At 41.0% G+C, this 25,271-nt stretch overlaps 1 protein-coding gene across 1 annotated transcript in view; it reads right to left on the bottom strand.

The window, feature by feature from the left end:
• CCDC170 (coiled-coil domain containing 170) overlaps window positions 1-25,271 on the bottom strand; it is a 93,729-nt gene that overhangs the window by 58,342 nt on the left and 10,116 nt on the right. Inside the window, exons 2-3 of the mRNA XM_069599312.1 lie at window positions 4,536-4,664; window positions 1,808-2,064 (exon numbers count right to left, since the gene is read on the bottom strand). Of these exons, the coding sequence (XP_069455413.1) occupies window positions 1,808-2,064; window positions 4,536-4,664 (386 nt within the window). The remainder of the gene's footprint in view (window positions 1-1,807; window positions 2,065-4,535; window positions 4,665-25,271) is intronic.

The raw sequence follows: 25,271 nt of genomic DNA, 5'->3' as shown, positions 1-25,271 counted from the left end.
TGTATGAAAAATGTATAGTCTATTATAGAGATGAAGGAAAAGATTAATCAGAAAAGGGAGTAAGAAACATTTAGGGGGAGTGGGGTAAATCGGAGATACAGACTAGGTTAGTGGCAATGTACAGTAGTAAAAATTTAGATTTATTTTGATGGTAGAGATAAATGATGAGATTTACTGAAGCATCTAGGAAAGGAAAGCAAGGATGATCCAAGATTTTTGCCCTGATCAACTAGAGGAATGGAATTATCATTCAATGAAATTAGGAAAACCACAGGATGAATTTGCGGAAATACTAATTTGCACATGTTAATTTGAGATGCCTGTTGGACATCTAAGTGAAGATGCCCAGTAAGTCATAAGATATGCAGGTCTTATGAAGAAATGTGGGAGTCATGAGCATTTAGGTCATACTTCAAGTCATGAGACTGGATGAGAGCACTAAGAGACTGGATTTGGACAGAAACAAGAGAGTCCCCTGATGGCTCAGTTGGTAAAGAATCTGCCTTGCAAGGCAGCAGACCCTGGTTCAGTTCCTGGGTGGGGAAGATCCCCTGGAGAAGGGATAGGCTACCCACTCCAGTATTCTGGCCTGGAGAAGTCCATGGACTGTATAGTCCACGGGGTCACAAAGAGTCAGACACGACTGAGCGGGTTTCACTTTCAAGGAGTCAAGGACTGAGCCCTGGGGCCTGCCAATACTTGGAAGTCAAGGAGATGAGGCGGATAAAGCAAGAGATCAGGACGGGGCGGCCAGAAAGGCAAGATCAAAAGCAGGCGTGCGCAGTGCCCTGGAAGCTAAAAGAAGAAAGTGGTTCAGGGGGAAAAGCCAACTGTTGACTGACGTACTGGAAGATCAGATGAGACTGATCATCTAATTTGCAGTGTGCAATCACTGGTCACCTTAATGAGTGGCTTCGAGAAACTGGCACAGTGCGTACATACAAACATGTTTAAGGAATTTTGCTCTAAATGGAAGGAGAGAAAGAGGACAGGAGCTGGAAGCTCTGGGTTTTTGTTTTTAAAATCTTTTTAAGATGAAATAAGTAAAATAAATATCAAGTGTTTTATTAGTAAAGTGATTTAAGTTATTATACACAGAATTATAAAGTACATTTTAAGAACAGTTAGCTCCCAATTTTATCTCAATAATCACCTTTTGGCAGAACTACATGTAGAAAACCTAGATTTCCTGAGTTCTCTGCATAAACCGGCAATAAAACTTAATGAGGAGTGTTAAGGGTGGTCTGGGGCGTTCTGGGCTTCTGAAGTATTTTTATAACTAGCTTCTGAATAACCCCCTCGCTCTGTGTACTATTCTACAACTCCAGTTATACCTTTACTTAGAGGAAATCTTCCAGATTTTATATATATATATATATATATATATATATATATATATATATATATGATTTTTTTTTCCCCAAGTTGAGTTTCAGGGCCAAATAATGCAAAATGCCAGTATCTTCAGAGGCACATCCTGCTGCTGCTGCTAAGTCACTTCAGTCTTGTCCGACTCTGTGTGACCCCAGAGACAGCAGCCCACCAGGCTCCCCTGTCCCTGGGATTCTCCAGGCAAGAACACTGGAGTGGGTTGCCATTTCCTTCTCTAATGCATAAAAGTGAAAAGAGAAAGTGAAGTCGCTCAGTCGTGTCCGACTCTTAGCAACCATGGACTGCAGCCTACCAGGCTCCTCCGTCCATGGGATTTTCCAGGCAAGAGTACTGGAGTGGGGTGCCATAGCCTTCTCCGGCACATCCTGCTATCAGGACACTAACTCCATTGAGAAATATATTGAAACATCCTTACTGTAATTTTTCGTCCAGTTCTACCACTTTCTTCTTTAACTCTTGTTTCTCCTTGATTGCAGACTGAGCTGTGATTTCAGTTCTAATTTTAGAAGTGGAGAGAGCCGCTGACTCTTCCTCTAGCTCCTGAACTCTGTCCCTCAGAGAGATGAGGAGAGACGATTTTCTGGCATTGTTTTCTTTGTAGCTCTCCATCTCAGCTTTCAACTCTTGACAGGAAGCTTCTTTAGAAAGCATCTTGGATCGCAGTTCTCGAAGCTGACATGGAAAAGAAGTAAAAAGAGGGAAAAGATTTCAAAGATATAAATTTGAAGTACCTTGAAAAAAAACCCCAAACCATAATTTAAAATTTCAATTTTTTATTTGTGACTTAATCCAACTTTACTTTCTTTTTTCATATTTGTTTCTGTATTACTAGATGGGAAATTATGCCTAAATATTGGGCCCTCTTATTCTTTTTCAAAAAACTATTGAGCAATGTTTTTTCTTTCTTAATTGGAGGATGATTACTTTACAGCATCGTGATGGTTTTTGCCATACATCAACACGAATCAGCCACCGGTGCACATGTGTCCCCCCATCCTGAACCCCCGCTCTCACCTTCCCCCACACACCATCCCTCTGGGTTGTCCCAGAGCACCAGCTTTGAGTGTCCTGCTTCATGCATCAAACTTGCGCTGGTCATCTATTTTACATATGGTAATATACATGTTTCAACGCTATTCTCTCAAATCATCCCACCCTCACCTCCTCCCACAGAGTCCAAAAGTCTGTTCTTTACATCTGTGTCTCTTATGCTGCCTTGCACATAGGATTGTCATTACCATCTTTCTAAACTCCATATATATGTGTAAATATACTGTAGTGGTGTTTCTCTTTCTGACTTACTTCACTCTGTATAATACACTCCAGTTTCATCCACCTCATTAGAACTGACTCAAATGTGTTCTTTTTATAGTTGAGTAATATTCCATTGCATATATGCACCACAATTTCCTTTTCCATTCATCTGCCAATGAACATCTAGGTTGCTTCCATGTCCTAGCCATTGTAAACAGTGCCACAGTGAACACTGGGGTACATATGTCTCTTTAAATTTTGGTTTCCTCAGTGTGTATGTTCAGCAGTGGGACTGCTGGGTCTTATGGCAGTTCCATTTTCAGTCAAAAAACTATTGAACAATGTCCTGTGATGAATGAATCTCACTCAAGAGACAGGTGTGGTATATTTTGCAAAAAGGAATAAAATATTTTGCAATGGAAACTCATTTTTTAAATCTGTATTACTGCTATTTCTGCTGCTGCTGAAACAAGGAAGCTACAGGTAGGCTATTTGTAATTTCATGGCCACGACCCTTTCGCAAGTCAATACAGACTATTCACTATATTACAGAATTTCTTCCCCAGCCTTCTTGGACCCTTATTGTGGGGGATAAAGAAAAATAATATTTGGATTTCTGGGGAAAATATAGGGGAAAAGGAAAATCATTATAGGATTTATACAAAGGAAACACATTAACTTTTCTCTCACACTAAAATACTGAACACAGTATGTGCCTTATAAGATACCAGATCCACCCCATTAGAAAATTTCATGAATACATATACTTTTTGAAGGGCTTTCCTGGTGGCTCAGATGGTAAAGAATGTGCCTTCAATGCAGGATATTGGGTTCAATCCCTGGACTGAGAAGGTCTCCCAGAGAAGGGAATAGCTACTCACTCCAGTATCCTTGCCTGGAGAATCCCGTGGACAGAGAAGCCTGGTGGACTACAGTCCATGGAGTTGCAGAGTCTGACACGACTGAGCGACTCTCACCATACTACACTACTGCTACTATACTTTTTGGAACTATGAGCATGCATGCCTACATTTATTCACGTACACATACACACACATTATCAACTCATCTTTCAACGGGAGCCTGACAGTCTAGTGAGACTGTCATTTACCTCACAGGCAAGCCAAGGATTCCTGGGGGCCACTAGTCTATAAGCGCAGTGAGTCTAGCAAGAATCTCCCAGAAACTCCACAATAGACTGGATCCAGCCCCAGGGGTAGATGAATCTTGGTCACCTTCCTAGAATCTTCCCCAGGCAAGCAGAACCACCACAAAAAAGGGAGGCAGATTTCCCACCCCTAGAACTGCGGATTGCAAGCAATCCACCTTAAAGAAAGCTTCTCCCAGGGATGCTAAGAGCCCTCCAAAGCCCATGTGGCCCCCCAAGTCCCCAGGTACCCCTGGTGTTCTCAGGAAGGACAGCTCCCCTGAGAGAGCCAGAATCCAGCCCAGGTCACCTCACCTCCCAGCCCAGCAAACAGTCTTTCAGGAATCCCCCCCCAACCAGAGGGTACTAGTAGTCGCTTCAGTCGCTTCCAACTCTTTGCGACCCCATGGACTGTAGCCCACCAGGCTCCTCTGTCCATGGGATTCTCCAGGAAAGAATACTGGAGTAGGTTGCCGTTTCCTTTTCCAGGGACTCTTCCTGACTTTGGAATCAAACCCGAGTCTCTTACATCTCCTGCACTGGCAGGCGGATTCTTTACCACAGAGCCAGCAGGGAAGCCAACCAGACGTGTGAGGCACAATAAGAGAAAAAGAGAATCAAATTTACCGAGAAGTTTAAACCTGTGTCCCTTTGTCCTGTTTCTAATCACCTCTCTACTCTGTTTTGCTCCACGGGAAGCTAACAAGGCCCGTTTGTGAGTAACGAAGACACAGACTCTCACCTCAGACTGAGCAGATTCAAATTTGACCAGCGTTGCTGCAAGTTCACTCCGGGCAGCCTCGGCCACATTCCGATAGTGGTTTAACTGCTCCCGAGTGACCGGGACTTCCACGAGATGATCATAAGCTCCCTGATAGGGTTCCCCAAAAGACAAAATATACAGAAGAGAGTCAAACAATCTTTTCTGTGCAGCTGTGCAACGCAAGATTAGTACCGAAGCATTCTTTGTTATCCAAATATGTTGGAAAGGCTGCTCAGATAAGGGTTTGGTTCAGACTATTTCATTCTCATTCTTAAAATTCTAAGTGAGGGAGGAGGCAGCCCAGGAACCAATGATAGGGTCCCCCAGGAATGAAAGATAGCTCTCCCCAGATGGTAGCTGGGGTTGGCATTTAAGAGTTGGCCTTTGCCAGGATTTCCTTGGTGATCCAATAGTCAAGACTCTGTGCTTTCACTGCAGGGGACACAAGTTCGATCCCTAGTTGGGGAACTAAGATCCCACAAGCTGTGTGAAGAGTTGGCCTTTGCCATTGTACAGAGTTTTCCTTCCACCCTACTCCAGTGCTATTTGACCTCTGACCAAAACAAACAGAACTGATGAAGAACCACCAGAGGTTAACCCTGAGGCAGTTTTCATAGTTCTTCTGTTTCCAGACTACAAAGATTATCAATTCATCTCTGGGCTGTTGAATAAAGTGTTTATCAAAGAGACCATGTGATTGAAGAGTAGAAGTCTGTCTCCTTCATAATCACCCACAATGCCATCTACTCTCAATCTCATGGCCTGTCTTGGGGTCATGAAGCTGACTCAGACGAATGCCTGAGGCCAGAGACAGTGGTGGTGTCTGGAGTTCTTCTCCACCCAGAAGGGAAGAGCTCCCAGCCCCACTCATGGCTGCCAATGCAAAAATAGGGATCCCAGCCTGGCCGGATTATTCTAATTTTTCAAGACAAGTCCCACATCCAGACTTTTTAAAAATTGTCTTTATTTATTGTTGGCTGTGCTGGGTCTTCATTGTTTTGCACACTGTTCTCCAGTTGCAGTGAGCAGGGGCTACCCTCTGGTTGCAGCGCCCAGGCGTCGTATTGCAGGGGCTTCTCTTGTTGCAGACCAAGGGTTCTAGGGCACAGGGGCTGCCGTAGTTGCGGTTCCCAGGCTCTAGAGCACAGGCTCAATAGGTGGCACACAGGCCTAGCTGCTTCGCAGCACGTGGGATCTTCCAGAACCAGGGATCGAACCCGTGTCTTCTGCATCAGCAGGCAGATTCTTTACCACTGAGCCACCGGGGAAGTCCTATCCAGACTTTCTGAAATTAAAAAAAAAGTCCCAGATTTTGAAACTAGGTAACTAATTTAAATGTTTTTTTCTTTTTTTAAAATACGATCCCAATAAACACATCTGCAGAAGAGATTTGATGGGTTTGGACTGTAGGTCTGCATCTGGAACCTCTGGTTCTGTTTCTGTCCTGCTTGTGCCACAACATCTGCCTCCTGCAAGAATTATTCCCAAGTTTGGACAGATACCCACTTCTGTGAAGTTTCCAGGGCTTGCGGTCTTTGTGAAAGACATACAGGAAAGCCATTCATTTTTGAAGGAATATGAAATGGGTCATATAAAGGAGGGTTTCCCTGGAATATCTAGTGTCCTCAGGGGCCACATCAGTAAAACCTGTTAATGACTCTGCCTGGCTACAGAACTGCTGAAGACTACTGTTTGGAAATACTCATGAACGCAAAAGTCATCTTAAAGCCTTGAATTTCATAACAAGCGTTGTCATGACTAGTGTGTTTCAATGCACAAGATGCCAAACAAAACCTTCAGTGCACTTAGTAACAGGCAGTGTTTGCCAATCACAACACAACCAAGAAGATGGTAGGTATGTACTCCTGGGGTGAAAGCATAAAGTGTTTAACTGCATCTATGAAGAGAACCACATCCTGTCAACCTCACTCAGTATTCAGATGGAATTTCTCCACGGCAACTACTCCAGCCATGTTTCCAAAACAGGCCACGTGAGGACCTAGGTCACTCACAAGCTGTTTGAACTATAGCATGCCTGGCACACCATTTTCTAAAATTCCCTAGGGAAATAAGTTTCTCAATGACTATGATTATTTCTTTCATTGACTAACATGATATTTTTAGGACATGACATAGTCATTCTACAATTTTATATCTCTTTCTTATGAAAAATATCGCGTCCGTTGACCATAATAGTAACAGCCTCTGAGACAGTTCAGAAGTGGGCCTTTATCTGAGGAGATAACAATGAAACACAGAGTACCACCAGAAGCATTAGCATCTTCCCATCCTCATGGGCAAAAGAAACTACACATTAAGATACTATTGCCTCTAACACTGGAACAGGGTCTACAGGAGGAAGACTCTTGATTACTGAGTTTAGAAGACAGTTGTCCTTTAGTTGCTAAGTTGTCTGACTCTTTTGTGACCCCACAGATTGTAACATGCCAAGCTCCTCTGTCCATGGGATTTTTCAGACAAGAATACTGGAGTGGGTTGCTATTTCCTCCTCTTGGGGATCTTCACAACCCAGAGATCAAACTTGCAGATCCTATATTGGCAGGCGGGTTTTATATCACTGAGCCACCTGGGAAGCCCTTAGAAGACAGTTGCTAGGATCTAAATCACCTTTCAAAGTCCAGCAGACTTGAGACTATCTATCAGCAAATGTTTATGAAAAGTCGATTCTGGGTCAGACACTGAGCTTACCTATGGAGTATACCACAGAAATTATTCCCTCAAGACACTCTGAGGTAGCTTGAAATGAGAAGAAATGCACAGAAGCATGAGAGGATTACAAGGATAAGGAAAAACAATATGAAAACTGAAAGAACACATGAATTTATTTATGCCCACTCATTTCCTCTTAGCCTTTCCTTCTCTGTCCCATAGACCCTTACGTAGTGTTGTGTTTAGCCTGAGTTTCTCCTCTTTTTTTTAAAGTTTTTTACTGAAAGATAATTGTTTTGCAGAATTTTGTTGTTTTCTGTCAAACCTCAACATGAATCAGCCATAGGTGTATATATATATATATATGTCCCCTCCTTTTTGAACCTCCCTCCCATCTCCCTCCCCATCCCACCCCTCTAGGCTGATACAGAGTCCCTGTTTGAGTTTCCTGAGTCATATAGCAAATTCCCATTGGCTATCTATTTTACATATGGTAATGTAAGTTTCCAGTGGATGTTGGCAATTCGATCTCTGGTTCCTCTGTTTCTCTAAAACCAGCTTGAACATCATGGTTCACGTATTGCTGAAGTCTGGCTTGGAGAATTTTGAGCATTGCCTTACTAGCATGTGAGATGAGTGCAATTGTGCAGTAGTTTGAGCATTCTTTGGCATTGCCTTTCTTTGGAATTGGAATGAAAACTGACCTTTTCCAGTCCTGTGGCCACTGCTGAGTTTTCCAAATTTGCTGGCATATTGAGTGCAGCACTTTCATAGCATCATCTTTCAGGATTTGAAACAGCTCAACTGGAATTCCATCACTTCCACTAGCTTTGTTCATAGTGATGCTTTCTATGGCCCACTTGACTTCACATTCCAGGATGTCTGGCTCTAGGTGAGTGATCACACCATCGTAATTATCTGGGTTGTGAAGATCTGTTTTGTACAGTTCTTCTGTGTATTCTTGCCACCTCTTCTTAATATCTTCTGCTTCTGCTGGATCATCGAAAAAGCAAGATAGTTCCAGAAAAACATCTATTTCTGCTTTATTGACTATGCCAAAGCTTTTGACTGTGTAGATCACAATAAACTGGAAAATTCTGAAAGAGATGGGAATACCAGACTACCTGACCTGCCTCTTGAGAAACCTATATGCAGGTCAGGAAGCAACAGTTAGAACTGGACATGGAACAACAGATTGGTTCCAAATAGGAAAAGGCGTATGTCAAGGCTGTATATTGTCACCCAGCTTATTTAACTTATATGCAGAGTACATCATGAGAAACGCTGGGCTGGAAGAAGCACAAGCTGGAATCAAGATTGCCAGGGGAAATATCAGTAACCTCAGATGCAAATGACACCACCCTTATGGTGACCCAGAGGATCAAACCCAGGTCTCCCACATTGCAGGCAGGTGCTTTAACATCTGAGCCACCAGGGAAGCCCTGGCAGAAACTGAAGAGGAACTAAAAAGCCTCTTGATGAAAGTGAAAGAGGAAAGTGAAAAAGTTGGCGTAAAGCTCAACATCCAGAAAACGAAGATCATGGCATCTGGTCCCATCACTTCATGGGAAATAGATGAGGAAACAGTGTCAGACTTTTATTTTGGGGGGCTTCAAAATCACTGCAGATGGTGACTGCAGCCATGAAATTAAAAGACGCTTACTCCTTGGAAGAAAAGTTATGACCAACCTAGACAGCATATTAAGAAGCAGAGACATTACTTTGCCAACAAAGGTCTGTCTAGTCAAGGCTATGGTTTTTCCAGTGGTCATGTATGGATGTGAGAGTTGGACTGTGAAGAAGGCTGACCACCGAAGAATTGATGCTTTTGAACTGTGGTGTTGGAGAAGACTCTTGAGAGTCCCTTGGACTGCAAGGAGATCCAACCAGTCCATCCTAAAGGGGATCAGTCCTGGGTGTGCATTGGAAGGACCAATACTGAAGCTGAAACTCCAGTACTTTGGCCACCTCATGTGAAGAGTTGACTCACTGGAAAAGACCCTGATGCTGGGAGGGACTGGGAGCAGGAGGAGAAGGGGATGACAGAGGATGAGATGGTTGGATGGCATCACCGACTCAATGGACATGAATCTGGGTAAACTCTGGGAGTTGGTGATGGACAGGGAGGCCTGGCATGCTGCAATTCATGGGGTCACGAAGAGTCGGACACAAATGGATGACTGAACTGAACTGAATGTAAGTTTACATGTTACTCTCCATACATCTCACCCTCTCCTCCCCTCTCCCTATGACCATAAGTCTGTTTTCTATGTCTGTTTCTTCATTACTGTCCTGTAAATAAATTCTTCAGAACCGTTTTTCTAGATTCCATATATGTGCATTAGAATACGATATTTATCTCTTTCTGACTCACTTCACTCTGTATAATAGGTTCTAGATTTATCCACCTCATCAGAACTGATTCAAATGCATTCTTTTTTATGGCTGAGTAATATTCCATTGTGTATATGTACCACAACTTCTTTATCCATTCATCTGTTGATTGGCATCTAGGTTGTTTCCATGTTCTAGCTATTGTAAATAGTGCTGCAATGAACAATGGGATACATGTGTCTTTTTCAAACCTGGTTTCCTCAGGGTATATGCCTAGGAGTGGGATTGCTGGGTCATATGGTGATTTTACTCATAGTTTTTAAAGGAATTTTCATACCATCTTCCATAGTGGCTGTATCAAGTTATATTCCCACCAACAGTGCAGGGGATCACCTTTTTTCCACACCCTCTCCATCATTTATTGTTTGTAGACTTTTTGATGAGGGCAATTCTGACCAGTGTGAGGTGATATTTCATTGTGGTTTTGATTTGCATTTCTCTAATAATGAGTGATGTTAGGCATCTTTACAAGTGTTTGTTAGCCATCTGTATGTCTTCTTTGGAGAAATGTCTGTTTAGGTCTTTTTCCTATTTTTTGATTGGGTTGTTTGTTTTCCTTGTGTTGAGTTATATGAGCTGCTTGTATATTTTGGAAATTAATCCTTTGTCAGTTGTTTAATTTGCTATTATTTTCTCCCATTCCAAGGGTTGTCTTTTCACCTTGCTTATAGTTTCCTTTGCTGTGCACTGAGTTTCTCCTTTGACCTGAGTTGTTTTAAGGGCTTCATTGTGTTTGTAGCTTTCTGTTCTCAGAATTTGTTATGATGCCTGTTTTATCGCACTGTGCTCAGACAATCCATCTTCATTCTGGGCTGACATTCACAGGTGTAAACCAGTGGAGTGGACCAGTCTCCATTCAGAACTGAGTCCATTCAAACTGGAAGGCTGTCCTTATTAGACCAGCCATTACACATTTTCACCATCTTCCTGGTCTCTATTATTTCTACTTCAGGGAATTCATCAAGGTTTTTGCGAATGTTCAGTTTTATGAACATCCAGTGGGTAGTTAAAAAGAAGATATAGGATTTCCCTGGTGGTCCAATGGTTAACACTCCACGTTTCCAATGCAGGATGCACGAGTTCAATCTCTCATTGGGGAACTAAGATCCCACATGTTGTGGGACAGGGCCAAAATAAATAGATAAATAAAAATAAAAAGAAGGTATATTCTCATAGTTACAGATGGAGAAAACAAACTCATGGTTACCAGGGGGTAAGGTGTAGGGGGATAAATTGGGAGATTGGAATGGACATATACATACTATTATATATATGAAATAGACAACAACCTACTGTATCACACAGGGAGGTCTACTCAATATTCTGTAATGATCTATATGAGCAAAGACTCTGAAAACAGTTGATACATGTATAGGTATAACTGATTCACTTTGCTGTACAGCAGAAATTAACACAACATTGTAAATCAATTACACTCTAATAAAATTTTTTCAAGTACTACAAAAAATGAAAAGAAGCTCTTTGGAGCTTCAAGTTCAATATGGATTAATTCATTCTACTTTGCTCATCATTTTAATTAGGCATTTCTAGTCTTATCTATTTCTATCCTTTAACTTGATCAGGGCTCGAGAAAGATCAGTTAGAGCCTCTTATTGCTACTGTAATTCTCTGTCACCTTGTAGCACTTGCATTCTTGCTTAGTGGAAACTAGTACTATTTGACTTGGTGCAAAGATTCAGAAATTGCATATAGCCGTTGTAAATTATACCACATAACACCATAATGTGCCATTATCTATCTCACTTAACCATTTCTGCTCATAATTCAGCCCTTTCTGATACTGAGATCATGATCCCAAATTTCTTTTTGTTTGTATCTGACTACATATACCTCTGTTCCAGCTTTTAATTTTCAACCTTTCTGTATCACTTCATCTTAGATGTAAATAAAGCTGGTTAAGCCCTCTGGATACCTTCTCAATCACACTCTATTAAAATTTAAATGTAAGTACTATGACCCAGCAGTTCTACCTCTCAATTATCTCCCCTTGGAAAACAGTCATATATGTGCATAACAGTAGGTCTTAGGATACCTACTTCACCATCATCAGTAATAACAGAAAAGAGAGAAGGGGTGAAACAATATAAATTCCCATCAACAAGGCAATTGCTAAAAAAGGCACTCCCGTACTATGAAGACTGGCAATAAGCAGTAGGAGTCTGCCCTGTATGTTTGGCATAAGCATATCTCCAAGATATACCACTGGACACAAGTAAGAAAGTATAGACCCATAGTTTGATACTTTTTTTTCCCATAAGCACACATGAAGGGAAAGTACTGTGTCTTTTCTGCAAATATATTTAGAGAAGAAAAAAAGGTCTGAAGGAACACCCATCAGCTGTATAACAATCCTTATCTCTGAGGCTGACAGTAGTATTGGAGCTGGGGAGGGGAATGGCTTTGGTTTCTTCTCAAGAAGGTATATTTATGCAGTAATTACATAATTAAACATAATTAAAAGAAAAGAAAATTACTGGGAAGAAATGTTACTAAGGTTATCTTTTAGCTATAGAACTACATTTATCTTTTTCTTTATTACGTTTCTATATTTTCTAAACCTTTTACAGCGACTGTGCATTAATTTCATAATCAGAGTAAATATTTCCCCCTTAAATGCAAAAAAAAAAAAGGAACAAGGACAAGAATCCACAAAAATCACAAATTCTGCCATGCAGTGTCTTTAAGGAGAACACAGGGGCAAAGAAACAACTCCAGTAGCACGGGGATTGAAATGTACGTCTCAGGGTTTTGCTCTTTTAATTAAGCCTCCCTAGAGTTAATAAAATTTTTGGAAAATTTTCCCATAAATATTAAATAATCTTCACTTTAACAAAAAACTAATTTCACCCTAAAACTAATTTCACCCTAATTTCAAAGTGGCAAGATTAAAACTCATCCATTTGTCCTCATATGAGGACACTCTAAGTTATTAGGTCTCCCAGCCAATCCATGAAGCAATTTCACATTAATTTTAGAAAGCCAACTACCTATGATTTGATTCGGCTACTGATATTATGATAATGATTGAAATTGCCTCGCAGGGTGGCTTATAGGCTTTTCAGAATAAAGGATGGTTTCAAAGCTCAAAGGCAAAAAGAAGAGATCAGCTTATTCATAACTTGGTACACAATGTGTCCAATTATCCAGCCTGAGGACAATGCCCTGGGCCAGTCTTGCTTCTATAGTGTTTAGTTGTCTTATTTTCCCATGGACAGGAACAAAAAGAGAGAGTGAAGAAAATCGCTGCCTACCTCTGACACACAAAAAGTACCTATCTTTCCATCTCATAACCAGTCTCCTCTTTGTTCCAGCATTATTCCATACCACAGTGCACACCTGTGTCACTGAGGCACTTTCACAGGGGAATGCTTCCTTTGGTCTCTCTTTTTCTTCCTATCACCTTCCCTTTCTCTCCTCTTCCCTCTTCAAGCCTCCAGGGCTGCCCCAGTGAGCAATCTTCGCTAAGACTCTCTCCCCTACTCTCCAACTTCTTCCCCTCACGTAGTTTTTTCCCCTAATTTACGGTGCATAACTTAAGTACTGCAAACTGTATTTATGGGCTTCCCTGGTGGCTCAGTAGTAAAGAATATACTTTTGCCAATGCAAGAGACATGGGTTTGATCTCTGCGTCCAGAAGATCCCCTGCAGAAAAAAATGGCAACCCACTGCCCACTCTTCTTGCCTGGAAAATCTCATAGGCAGAGGAGCCTGGCAGTCTACAGTCCATGGGGTCACAAGAGTCAGACTCGACTTAGTGACTATACAACTTCAACAAACTGTATTTCTCCAACCAATGCCAATTTTGACTGCTTATCAGTTCTTCTCCAGACTTTGAAGGACTTTCCTGCTTTTCTTTCTTACATCTGCATTTGGTTTCTGGGTTTTCCTACGTGCTTGCCAGGGACAGTGTGATGGGTATGGAATTCAGGAAACAAATCGGTGTGTCATCATCTTAGCAGTTGTGGAGCAAATTTTGGAGGAAGACATTTCTGCATTAAATCAAGCTTTGTGAAAAAGCTGATCTATTATTTTGACACTGTTCTCTAATCACATTTTCTTGGGTGTCATTTAAAAACCCTTCTATCTCAACATCTTTATTGAAAAGAATACAGTCTTCCAAAATGTTCTTAATACTACGGCTCCACCAAAAGAAACTGAATTATTTTTTCATGGATGGGAAGGACTGCAGTTAGAAAAACTTAGATGCCAAACTTTCTGAGGGCTTGCTTCAAATACTAATCCTGATCTAACAAATATTAAATATGTAATTATACATACTAGATATGTATCATATACATATCTAATATTCACTGACCCAGGAACTATCCGCACTCAGTCTTCACAACAGACCTGTGAGTAGAGACTGTTCTTATACCCTCATCTGAAAACGAGGCAATTCAGGGCTAAAAAGGCAATTCCTTTTTCAAACAGCAAACAACTGGTAGTAGATCTGAAAGCAGTAATTGCTTTTCTGTACTATCTAATTGAAAAGTTAGGTTTAAAGGACATTTAATGAATGTGCGTATGAAATGTTTCTGACACTGCAGGAGGCACTTCAGCATATACCCCAGAACAAACAATGTTACTTGTAATTCTACATGAACGTTCATGGTTCACAGTGTCCATCAACATAGGAATTGGTCAACAATAGTACATCAACGAGATGGGAATCTAGAAAACAGTTAATAGAACTGAACTAAATCTATTTAAAGCAGCATGGATAGATCTCAAAAACATACTGTTTTTCAAATAAAGTAAATCAGAGAACAAAACTAATAGTATGATACCATTTATGTTTCAAAAATACATGTTATTTTAAATTAGCTTAAAGAATAAAAATCAATAAAAAGCAAAAAAAGGAAAATTTTTAAAGTGTTAAACAAAATAAAATGTTTTCTATAGGTATAAGTATGAACACAAAAAGTATTTTTAAATGATCTGGTGGATACTCACCAAATGTATTTAATAATTACCTCTGGAGAATGGGGGAAGGGGATTAAGATTAGTGGTAGTTGACAAAAGAAACTACAGCTTCACGAGTAATGTTCTCATTTTTAAAGGAAAAGTGGCTGCAATTGTAATATTAAAATTAATTTCTTAATTAAGAGACAGCTGGAAGCACGTTTAAAGAGTCCAATTCAGTATGTTCTCAATTTTAACATCCTAATCTTTAGATTTAAGAAGCTGAATACCATGTAAATTCTTTACCGGCTGCAGAGGCAGTGGGAAACCCTGAACTTGAACCTCAGCTTGCACAAGACAGCAGAGGTAGAAAGAATTACTGAATTTCCAGCAATGCTTGGAATGCATTTTTTATTCAACAAGAAAGTTTTGACAACTTCTTGGATAGGAAGTTCACCACAAAAATGAATGGAATAATACAATGTTATAGCCAAAATAGTATCTTCAAGGATTAAAACAAGAATTCAATGATTCTTAATGTTTTTATTAACTGTAAAAAGATCACAACTAACAAAGGACAAGTTAGAAAGAGAAAACAACCTAAATAACATGTGCGTTGCAACTACATCCCTGCTCTCTCTTCTGGGGTGACCCTTAACTCTGCCCAGAGAAAATTTAGCAAAATGATGTTACTTCATCATCCCTAGCAGCATTTCTTCTGTTAAAAGGAAGCCACAACTTCCAGCATACACACTCCTGAAAGAGACCAAGTCTCCCAAGAGACAAATTTTGTAAAAAATGAGAAGAGAGTAGGACATGCTGGCAACAAGTAATCTCTCCAGGTTTCAGGTTAGAAAGAAACCAAATAATTTTTAACCTCCCTAAAAGAATTCTCACAAAGGAACAAAGCAAGATCCACAGTAAGTTTTTAGAAGGAATTTTTCTCTCTTTTGTGTTCAGAATAAATTGGGTTATAGGCAGATTCCAAATCCGAAATTGTAGTGCTTAGCAACTCTCACTAGTTATCATGAAGACGACATGGATGTCCTCAGCCCGCTCTAGAGGACAGTCTACTAGAGTGGACAGACCCCTGTTTAGGAAGCCCTTCCTTTCTAAAGCTAGAACCCCCTAATCTCACCCTCTCCCCTCTCTAAGACCTGCATCACACCATAAAGAGCTCTGCAGGAGGCAGGTTGGGGGAGATCAAAGGAGGGGTGGAGACCACCAAGAAAATCAACTAATGGACAGTGTATTCCCCTTCATAGCAATCTTCTCACTCTTCTCATAGGTGCTGTTTCAAAGTCCGAATTGCCTCAGCAAGTATTCAGAAGGACCTGACCAGTCAAAATTCCCACCTGACCACACCACTATCTTCCAGCTATATAAAGAAAGACCCTGATGCTGGGAAAGATTGAAGGCAGGAGAAGGGGATGACAGAGGATGAGATGGTTGGATGGCATCACTGACTCAATGGACATGAGTTTGAGTAAACTCCAGGAGTTGGTGATGAACAGGGAAACCTGGAGTGCTGCAGTGCACGGGGTCGCAAAGAGTCAGACACGACTGAGCAACTGAACTGAAACTGAACTGATTCTCTCATAGCAGCCTTCGCTTCTCCTTCAGATCACTTACAGAGTGGTAAGGAATACATGATATGTGTAATTTAAGTATGTAAAGTCTCTCTCCCTTAAAACTCTGTGATAGGGCTTCCCTGATGGCTCAGTGGTAAAGAATCTGCCTACCGATACAGGAAACACAGGTTTGATTCCTGATCCAGGAAGATTCCACATGCCAAGGAGCAACTAAGCCCATTGCCCATAACTACTGAGCCTGTGCTCTGGAGCCCAGGAGCCACAGCAACTGAGCCTACGCTCCCTAGAGCCCATGTCCACAACAAGAGAAGTCACCGAAGTGAGAACCCCACATACCGCAAAGAAGAGTAAAGCCCTCTCACAGTAACTGGAGAAAAGCTCAAGCAGCAACAAAGACCCAACACAGCCAAAAACAAAAATAAACTTAAAAATTATTTTTAAGGTCTTTGACATCCACTAAGACATACCTAGTACCTAACCAGAACCTCACAATGTAAATGCTCAGTAATTATTTGCAGAATAAAGGAATGGATGGGTATATGGCTCTTTCTATTAATATCCCATCCTCCCATGTGATTCAATCCCCAATCTCATCTGCTATGCCAAGTTCCACCAGCCTCTGGAGCTGGCTGACTTCTACTGCACCCCAAGCCCCAGGGATGATGGGCTGGTCTAGGAAGCACACAGATTCTCCCACTATGACATATCAGAGCCTGTCCATCTATAGTAGCATTGTTGTTTTTGTTTAGTCCCTAAGTCGTGTCTGATTCTTTGTGACCCCATGGACTATAGCCTGCCAGGCTCCTCTGTCCGTGGGATTTCCCAGGCAAAAATACTGGAGTGGGTTGCAATTTGCTTCTTCAGGGGATCTTCCCAACCCAAGGATTGAACCCACGTCTCCTGCTTTGCAGGAGGATTCTTTTACCTCTGAGCCACCAGGGAAGCTCAATAGTAGCATTGACATCCATAAAACCATGGATGTATCACATAACCATGAGCCCTGACAGGACAAAGGTCTTGCCTTTGATTCTGTGGGTGTTCTGGAATGTATTTCCCAATCACTGAATTTTGTTGCTGTTGTTCAGTCACTAAGTCGTGTCCGACTCTTTGCAACCCCATGGACTGCAGCACATCAGGCTTCCCTGTCCTTCACTGTCTCCCAGAGTTTGCTCAAACTCACGTCCACTGAGTCAGAGATGCCATCCAACCATCTTGTCCTCTGTTGTCCCTTTCTCCTCCCACCTTCAATCTTTCCCAGAATCAGGGAGCTAATCACTGAAGAGCTTCTCCTAAGCCACGGCAGGACCATAAACTAAAGGCTAGTCCCAATGCCACTAGTGTTTCCTGTAATCTTTACAGTTCACCAGACGTCTAGACCTTAGAGAAAGACTTTAACTTCCATCCAGCGTCTCAAGTTTATTTTTTACCAGTGCCAAAACAAGAAAAACAAAAATAAGGAATTAAGAAAATGGCAGGAAATTGTTATGGGGAGGGAGGTGGGAGGGGGGTGCATGTTTGGGAATGCATGTACATTCGTGGTGGATTCATGTCAATGTATGACAAAACCAATACAGTATTGTAAAGTAAAATAAAGTAAAACAAAACAAAACAAAAAAGATAAAAAAAAGAAAATGGCAGGAAAGAAAGGTTAAAAGAGAGAACAAATAAGAGGAAGCAAGTACCCTGGACGTACAATAAACCCTTTACATATGAATGAGTTTCATTTCGAAATCACATTTGTTGAGTCCAATTTATTCAAAAATCCAACAAAATTAGCCTAGGTACCTAACACAATTGGCCATATAGTACTATGAATAGGTTTACAATAATTTTCACACAAATAATACATTAAAAAAACAAACAGAAAATAAAACACCTTTAATCTTATAGTACAGTACCTTGAAAAGTACAGTAGTACCAATTACATCGCTTCTGCTTTTGCGCTTGCTTTCAGACATCCTGGGCTTGCAACAAAGATACTGTAGTACTGTGCTCTTTACAGTACTGTACAGTAAAAGCACAACCACTTGTAGAGGATGCACACACGTGACAATGTATGTAAGTGAACTAACTTACATGACTGGACACGCAAATGCGTGTTCACATCTTCGAAAGTTCGCAATGTAAAAGGTTCGTGGTAGGGGACTTACTGTACTGTTGGTACCGAGCACTCGTGAGGAATGGACCAGTTTACCTGGGCTCTTCCAAGTAGATCAACCTGAGTCACACGATCCACCAGGACCACGAGGCAAAGCAAACAAGTTGCTCACTACAGGAAATCACAAATTTCCAAACCTGTGGAACAACTGAGCGGCATCATGTCAAGCCTTTGTCCAGTAAAAGCACTTCAGTAGCAGGGTCAAGACAATGGAGTCCAATTAGCCATCTCGCTTGATTTTTTATTTTTCAGGGATAATTGTGAAGTAGAGCGGAGCATGAATGAATGCTGCTTCTTCAGTCAACCCTCTGAATGCCATTTGACAACATCAACTTAGTTAATATCAGAAACACATTCCTGAGACCTCTTGTATTAAGGCTTATCATCTGGACCCCACCTCCAGCTGAGACCAGTGGAAGTATGTCCTCTTAGGTGAGTATAGGGGCTTCCCTGATGGCTCAGCTGGTAAAGAATCAGCCTGCAATGCAGGAGACCTGGGTTTGATCCCAAGGTTGGGAAGATCCCCTGGAGAAGAGAACAGCTACCCACTCCAGTACTCTGGCCTGGAGAATTCCATGGACTATATAGTCCATGAGGTCTCAGAGTCAGAGATGACTGAGAGACTTTCATTATTGCTAAACAATGGTCCTGTTGGAACAAACATAGGTGGAATTTCACTCATCTCTTGTAAAAATGGAAAACAGCAAGTCTCATATTTTTAAAATTAGTTGTGCCAAGAGATCAACCTAGAATAGAGATAAGAGTTTCAGAAAAACTAGGAGGGAGAGGAGAGAGTTGACCAAGATATTACTGGGGAAGAAAAGCCAGGAATTATTTATTCATCCACATTTTGTCAGATGAGAATAAATGTTTAAAACATCTGAAAAAAAAATGTTTATCTTGAAGGAACCAAAATTATAACTCTCAGTCGTTGTTAGGGTGAAGGTCCCCTCCTATCTAATTTGTAATTTTTCTCTATCTTGTTAGGAAAATATCTTGGTGAATAAATTTGCTATTTAACTCATCCTGCCTTTAGAAGCTTGTAGCCACCCCCTGTGTAACAGCTATATTTACATGCTAGATGGACACTATGGGAAATTATATTAATTCACACTGTATAATATCACGCTGCAGTATCTTTAGGCTGTAACCTCGTTGATATATGTAACTTACATTCGCTTGTTAATCAGCAAACACTGAGATGTTCTGTCTTGCCTTTTCCTTCAGGTGTGACTGTAACTTAAAACATCATTTCCAAAATTAGCATAAATGTGGAATTTTTCTCTGAAACTCTTCAAACAGCTATTAGCCTCTCTCTGCTTATTTCCACTCTTGAATTGGCTATGACCACCTCACCAGAATGTAAACTCCGTGAGGGCATTAGTATCTATAGCCACCACGTAGAAAACACTAATCACGCTAGGTCTGTATTAAGTATGATTCAAATACAATGTCATTTAACCCCAAGTGCAACCATGTGAAGCTATTACAACTATCCACATTGCCTAAAAAAGAATTTAGGTTCAAAGATAAGGCATTTGATCTGAATCTCACAGCTGTGTTTTCTGGCTCTCCTCTTCCCCTCCCTCCCGTCCCCTTCCTTCTCCTCCTCTCCCTCCCTTTCTCTCCCCTGCCCTCTCCTCCCCACTCCTTTCCCACCTTGGTTCTGGCCTCTTACTCTGGCTCACTCTACCCAGCCTGTTTTCAGTCTTTAAGTCAATGTCCCCTGAGCCTCCATCTAAATTAGTTTTCTGTGTTATTCACTCTCATGTTACCCAATACTTATCCTTCATGTTATCACCAAATTTACTTATTTACTTTTATGATTTTTCCTTGTTTAGCATTTTATTTATTTACTTTATGGTTATTTATTTAATATCTATAAACCCACTGGATTATGAGGTCCACAGAGGCAGGAAAATGCCTGTTTTGTTCACCACTGTGTCCCCAGTGACCGGGTGTCAGTAACATCACAGAATGGATGAAGGAAGGAATGAAATGGCACAGCCAGAATTCAAACCAAAGCCTATTTGATGCCAAAGCCCACACTGCTCATCACTATGTTATCGTCATATACAGATATGCAATCATTTCTCCCTGAATTGAATTCTCTTCTGAACGTCATTCAATATCGCTGTTCTGCAAGGCAAGTCAGGTTGTTGTAGTAAAGAGCTGCATTTCCAAAATTAATCACAAGTTCACAAGATTTAACTTTGATAAATTCATAAATCTCCTTCCAACCACTTTTTGGAAGATTCCTAGGAGGGAGGGATAAATTGGGAGATTGGGATTGACATATACACACTATGATATATAAAATAGATAACTAATAAGGACCTACTGTATAGGAGAGGGAACTCTACTCAATGCTCTGTAATGATCTATATGGGAAAAGTATTAAAAAAGAGTGTATATAATTAATTCACTTTGCTGAACAGTTGAAACTAACACCTGGTCAATCAACTATATTTCAATAAAGAATAAATTTAAAAAAGATTCCTTCTACTTTCTACAAGTTTATATATGCTGTTACAGGTTGGGTCTAGTCAATTTAGAAGCTTATATTTTCATTTAATATGAAGTCCTCTGTGGAAAATTCTTACAGAGATGGGAATACCAGACCACGTGACTTGCCTCTTGAGAAATCTGTATGCCTGTCAAGAGGCAACAGTTAGAACTGGACATGGAACAACAGACTGGTTCCAAATCGAGAAAGGAGTATGTCAAGGCTGTATATTGTCACCCTGCTTATTAACTTCTATGCAGAGCACACCATGCGAAATGCTGGGCTGGATGAAGCACAAGCTGGAATCAAGATTGCCAGGAGAAATATCAATAACCTCAGATATGCAGATGACACCACTTCTTACGGCAAAAAGTGAAGAACTAAAGAGCCTCTTGATGAAAGTGAAAGAGGAGAGTGAAAAAGTTGGCTTAAAGCTCAACATTCAGAAAAAGAAGATCATGGCATCCAGTCCCATCACTTCACGGCAAATAGATGGGGACACAGTGGAAACCATGACAGACTTTACTTTTCTGGGCTCCAAAATCACTGCACATGGTGACTGCAGCCATGAAATTAAAAGACACTTGCTTCTTGGGAGAAAAGCTATGACCAACCTAGACAGCATGTTAAAAGCAAAGACATTACTTTGCCAACAAAGGTCCACATAGTCAAAGCTATGGTTTTTCCAGTAGTCATGTATAGATGGGAGAGCTGGACTATAAAGAAAGCTGAGCACCAAAGAAGTGATGCTTTTGAACTGTGGTGCTAGAGAAGACTCTTGAGAGTCCCTTGGACTGCAAGGAGATTCAACCAGTCCATCCTAAAGGAGATCAGTCCTGGGTGTTCATTGGAAGGACTGATGCTGAAGCTGAAACTCCAATACGTTGACCACCTGATTCGAAGAACTGACTCATTGGAAAGGACCCTGATGCTAGGAAAGACTGAAGACAGGAGGAGAAGGGCACGACAGAGGATGAGATGGCTGGATGGCATCACTGACTTGATGGACATGAGTTTGAGTAAACTCCGGGAGTCGGTGATGGACAGGGAAGCCTGGTGTGCTGCAGCCCATGGGGTCACAAAGAGTTGGACACGACTGAGCGACTGAACTGAACTGAAAGTCCTTTGAATTTTTTTTTAATCTGTTCACTCTACCAAGATAACGTCTTAGGTAAGTAAGCCACAGGCAAATTAATTAATTTCAGGTCCTATTTTAAGTGACAACAATTTCTCAGCATTTGTATTGGATAGAGCTCCATGGGAGGTATTGGGTGTAGCTTTCAAGGCCCATAATGAATGCAGATTTGGGAACACTGTCACATGTCACATTGTCACATGTCACAAATAGCTTCTTTGAGTGGAACGGGGGAAATGAAAACCTCTGTTGACAAAGAGATCAGACATTTTATTCATCAGAATCCTATATGTCTTTTCACATATTAATGATTCTAGACTTCTTTTCAAGTGGGGTTTTTTTTTTCACTCCATCTATTATCAAGCAGTTGATAAATTATCTTAAAGTGAAAATTTTTCCAAGATGTAATATTTCAGTTCCTATGCTGAGTGGTATGCTTAAAACTCTTAACAAGTTGTCTATTCAAATTGGCTCCTCAGGAATATTTCCCTTAGAAGGAATGTGAAATACAGTTAAACCTATTTTTCAAAAGAGCAATTCTCTAGTGCAATAAAACTGTCATAGGGAGATTTAAACTTTGCTGGACTTCAGTTCAATATTCATCATTTTACGTCAACCTTTAAGAGAAGGAGCAAGTAATTTTAAGATAAAATTTTCTAAGCATGATTTACAATTCCCAAGTCATGGAAATACCTAAGTATCCATCAATGGATGAATGGATAAGGAAGAAAATGTGACATATTTGTACCCATCTCTATATCTAGATATAGTTATAACTAGGGGGCTTCCCTGGAAGCTCAGCTGGTAAAGAATCCGCCTGCAATGCAGGAGACCCCAGTTTGACTCCTGGGTCAGGAAGGTCCTCTGGAGAAGGGGTAGGTTACCTACTCCAATATTTTGGGGCTTCCCTGGTGGCTCAGATGGTAAAGAATCCTCTTGCAATGTGGGACACCTGAGTTTGATCCCTGGGTTGGGAAGATCCCTTGGAGAAGGGAACAGCTACTCACTCCAATACTCTCGCTTGGAGAATTCCATTAACAAAGGAACCTGGCAGGCTACAATCCATGCGGTCACAAAGAGTCGACTCGACTGAGCAACTTTCACTACACTGGGTTGGCCAAAAAGTTCATTCAGGCTTTTCCTTAGCTAGTACAGAAAACCAAACAAACTTTTTATATCTAAATATATCTATATCTTAAAATGGAACACTACCCAACCACAGAAAAGAAGAAAATTTGCAACAACATAAATGGACCTTGAGGGCATTATGCTAAGTGAAATAAGTCAGAGAAAGACAAGCATTGTATGACCTCATATGTGGAATCTAAAATAAGCAAAAATCTCATTAAAAAGAGAGAGATCAGATTTACAGTTACCAGAGGCAGGGGGTGGGGGTTGTGTGGGGTGCAGGAACTGGATGAAGACAGTCAAAAAGTACAAACTTCCAGTTATAAGATAAATAAATACTGGGGCTATAATATACAACATAGTGACTATAGTTAACACTATCATGTGCTACATTGAAAAGTGCTAAAAGTTCTCATCACAAGGAAAGAAACATTCTCTTTTTTTTCCTTTTGTATCTATATAAGATGATGGATGTTAATTTAACTAAATTTATTGTGGTAATTACTTCACAATATATTTAAGGCATTATGCTGTATGCCTTAAACTTACACTGTGCTGTATGTCTATCGTATCAGTAAAATTGGGAAAAATGTGTTCTATTATCTGTCTTACCATCACCTTTTCTGTTGCTTAACAATGCTCTCTATACAATGCTTCTGCACAGTTTCATCTCCCCACAGGACCCCATTAGCTTTTGTGGGTCCTACGGGTTTCCCAGGTGGCCCAATGGTAAAGAAACTGCCTGCCAAAGCAGGACATGCAGGAAACATGGGTTTGATACTTGGGTCGAGAAGATCCCTGGAGGAAGAAATAACAACTCATTCTAGTATTCTTGCCTGGGAAAGCCCACAGACAGAGGAGCCTGGAGGACTACAGCCCATGGGGTCGCAGAGTAGGACACAACTTAGCGACTAAACCCCATCAGTGTACTTTTATTAATACCTTCACAGCCTCTTTCCTCCATACAGATATTAAAACTGTATTCTACACCCTATTGGCATGAAGAGGAACATAACAAAATATTACACATTAAAATATTTTCTCAACTTCAAAGTTATTTTTTTCTCCCTCTCCTGATTTTAAAAGAATTTAAAACATTCTCATGGGTCCCGTAAAGTATGGTGGTCCTAGGGGCACTGATGGATAGATTGGTCCTGTCCTTCTAGGAAAATCAGGCAGGAGGTATGACAAACTCTCCCCACTTTCCTGCTGTTGGTCACCAGCCTCTGTGTCTGTGTTGAGCACCTGTGGCCCTGCTGCACTGTCCTTTCTGATGGACTACAAACCCACTGGTTCCAACAACCTCCTCAAGCATGGAAGGACTCAGTGAAGTTATCCTGTGTATTAGGGTCCTCCAGAGAAACAGCACTAGTAAAGTATATATATATATATACAGTTGTTGTTAAGTCCCTAAGTTGTGTCTGACTCTTTGGGACCCCATGGACTGTAGCCCACCAGGTTCCTCTGTCCGTGGCATTTCCCAGGCAAGGATACTGGCGTGGGTTGCCATTTCCTTCTCCAGGGGATCTTCCTGACCCAAGGATTGAACCTCCTGCATGGACAGGTGGACTCTTTACCACTGAGTTAGCAGGGAAGCCATATATAAATATATATACACATACTCGGCCCAAATGGCATGGTTTTTAAGCCATGGACCAGAAACGGCCTTAAAATACTTAGCTAATTACTATCAGAAAGAAACATTTAATAATCAATATGGACAAAACCATAATCATTGTTTTGGGCAGCTATTCCCCAAATTCTGTCAATTCTAAATAAACCCAGGGGAAGGGTGCTTCAATATATGGAAAAAGAACTGGAGGGAGCCATGACCACCACTCTGCTAAGCAGCTTTCCTTTCTCTGCTCATCTGGCCCTCCTCTCTCAGTCCCTCCTGCAGCTCATCCTCCTTGACCCACTCGTTAACCTGCGACTCTCTGGACTTCATCGTCAATCCTTCTTCACCACATAAGACACCTTTACTGGTCTACTTCATGCTCTCGTGAGATTTCAACCATCTGCAATAATTGATGGCTCCCCAATCTGCATCTCTAGCTAGAGATTCATGCTTCCAACTGCTACTGAACATCACCTACAGGTCCTGTTGGTACTCCAAAGACAACGTCATCTCCCTGCCACCATCATTGGCCCCAGTAACTTCAGCAAAGCGTCCCCTCCCCAGCTCTTCCCCTCCCCCATCTAGTAGAGC

Source organism: Ovis canadensis, chromosome 8, assembly GCF_042477335.2.
Source record: "Ovis canadensis isolate MfBH-ARS-UI-01 breed Bighorn chromosome 8, ARS-UI_OviCan_v2, whole genome shotgun sequence".
Taxonomy (NCBI): domain Eukaryota; kingdom Metazoa; phylum Chordata; class Mammalia; order Artiodactyla; family Bovidae; genus Ovis; species Ovis canadensis.
This window is presented reverse-complemented; position numbering and strand designations above follow the sequence as displayed.